Here is a 2,446-nt window from a genome sequence, read left to right as displayed (position 1 = left end):
TGGTCAAAAAATGGCCTACCGGTCCCTTTAAGTTATCAATTGCATTCAAGAGAACATACCTTTAAGTCTAAGATGCCATGTTTTTCTTCATATATATAGGCTGCGTCTGCTCCTCCAGCCAGACCAGCTAGTGTTGCTAGGTAACCACAGAATCCTCCCATTGTCTCCACTATGAAGACCCGACGTTTGGTTCCAGTGGCAGATTGTTTAATTCTATCACAAATCTTAAAGGAAAAAACTTCTAAATAACATAACGTTTGGATTTTTCAACCCAGTTTCCCACCTGTCAGTGATGCAGGTCGAAGGGACTGGCTGGGTTAGACAAACTGACTGTCCAGACATAGCTTGAGATTATATGTTTGGGTTTTTCAACCCAGTTTCCCCCTGTCAGTGATGAAGGTAAGAGAGGCTGGCATGGAAAAGGCGTCTAGTTGTTTGGATGGGACAATAAACCAATACCCTGTGTGCTACAGGCTGTGCACGTTAAAGATCCTTCAACAGTTGAAAAGCGAAAAAGGGTAGGCTAATGCCGCTGTCCTGGCAAAATTTCCCTCATTGCACCCTGCATGGTGTCTGTCCAAGACCATGTGTGCTACAGGCTGTGTACGTTAAAGATCCCTCGACAGTCAGAATTGAAAAAGAGCAGGCTAATACCCCTGTGTTGAAATTGGGGCAGAGCCACATCAAATGTATATTTAGAATATCAAGGGATGTAACTCTGTCATTATTTATCAAATCATACCCAAATTCGAACTGGTCCTAGATCTTTTGAATATAACCCAATTCCTAAATTGTTGTCAAAAACTGTTGCTCTATTGCATTCACAAGCCATTTTCAATATATATTTAGAATATCAAGGGATGTAACTCTGTCATTATTCATCAAATCATACCCAAATTCGAACTGGTCCTAGATCTTGTGAATATAAACCTACACATAAAAAATCAGACAAAAACCTATTGCACACAATCGGACAAACAGGGGAGACAGCAATATACGCCCCACATTACAATGTGGGCGTATAAAAATCAAAATGGTAAACAAGTTGATGACTTACGTCAGTAATTTCATTGAGGGCCGTATCAGCCCCTAGGGAGAAGTCCGAACCAGGGATATTATTACTAATAGTACAAGGTACAACTGTTATAGGTATACAGAATGCTGGGTACCTATCTCGAGCTTGGGCTATCTGTAGACAACTGTGGAACGCCTGAAAATAGAATTATGGTATTTATATGGCATCCATTTTAACTTGGCATCCATTTTGCCAATCTTGATTATATTTTTTTTCCGATATTTTTCACTCCATTGTAATCTAACATGTTTTCTACTGCAGTCATGTCCTAATGATGTTTCTTTCAAAAAAACTCAACAATCTTTACATGACAATCTCTTCAGAGAGTTCACATTGCTAATTCATTCTCTTGACATCATTTTCAGAGAGTTCACATAGCTAAAAGTGTTTATTTGGTACGGTATTAAAGTTTGCCAACCTAGCATTCCCTTCAGAGAGTTCACATAGCTAATAATGTTTTCTTGGTCTATCTACAATCCTTCAGTGAGTTCGCATTGCAAATTTATTCTCTTGACATCGTTTTCAGAGAGTTCACGTCGCAAAAAATGCTTATTGTGTCATTAGGTTTGTCAACTTGGTATCCTTTTCAGAGAGTCCACATAGCTAAAAAAATTTATTTGGAATATCAATATGGCATTCCCTACAGAGAGTTTAAAATTACAAATTTCTAATAATAAATTGAAGACTAAGGTTACATGTCCAAAACTCACCTCAAATCCACCAATAATACACAAGCCTTCTATTTTATGTTCTTGAAGTTTGTGCGCGATTTTTCCCAACCCAGCTTCTTCAGCTAATTGTCTACAATAAAATTTTGGAAAGATTCAGCAAGTTTCTAGCTAGACATTGTTGTTAAAGGAACACTACCACTTAGAATGGACATAAAATTTCAAATCTGGTGTAATAATTATACATCAGAATCCCTGTACAATCACTAAATAAATGGAACTATGGTTCACCTTATCCAAATAGCTTCACATGAGACAATAAGTTTCAACCAATCAAAATGATCTTTTTCATACGAAAGGGGTTGCCCTTATTCATATAATATTCACTAGTTTTGTATGTGTTCAAATTTACAAAACAAAACATAAAAATGAAGTGTGTTGATTGGTTGACGTGGAAATCATGTGACTTCATGAATATTTATTATCTCAATCATACTTTTCTGCACCTGGTTAGGCAAATTTCGGTCCCAAAATCCGAGGCTAGGTAAAGGCAATAAGTTTTTCTGGCCCTACATCAGTGACATTCGTCAAAACAGTGTCAGAGACTATGAAAGAGTCATCAGGCAGATAAGTTAACTTACTTTCTGGTGCCAAGATAAGAACCTCCTTTTCCTGCCCAACCATGAACCTCAGTCCAAGACAT

The 2,446-nt window shown here is 37.6% G+C and overlaps 1 protein-coding gene across 1 annotated transcript; it reads right to left on the bottom strand.

Annotated features, from left to right (window-relative positions):
- Positions 1–35: 35 nt before the first annotated feature.
- On the bottom strand, positions 36–2,446 carry LOTGIDRAFT_146725 (hypothetical protein; the record flags this gene model as incomplete). The annotated part of the gene is made up of 4 exons (XM_009046682.1): positions 36–224; positions 1,058–1,210; positions 1,786–1,876; positions 2,385–2,446. The coding sequence occupies 4 exons, from the start codon at positions 2,444–2,446 to the stop codon at positions 36–38; spliced, it is 495 nt and encodes a 164-aa protein (XP_009044930.1).

This window comes from Lottia gigantea (genome assembly GCF_000327385.1).
Source record: "Lottia gigantea unplaced genomic scaffold LOTGIsca_1043, whole genome shotgun sequence".
NCBI lineage: Eukaryota > Metazoa > Mollusca > Gastropoda > Lottiidae > Lottia > Lottia gigantea.
Note: the sequence above shows the minus strand (reverse complement) of the source record. Positions and strands in the feature narration are given on the sequence as shown.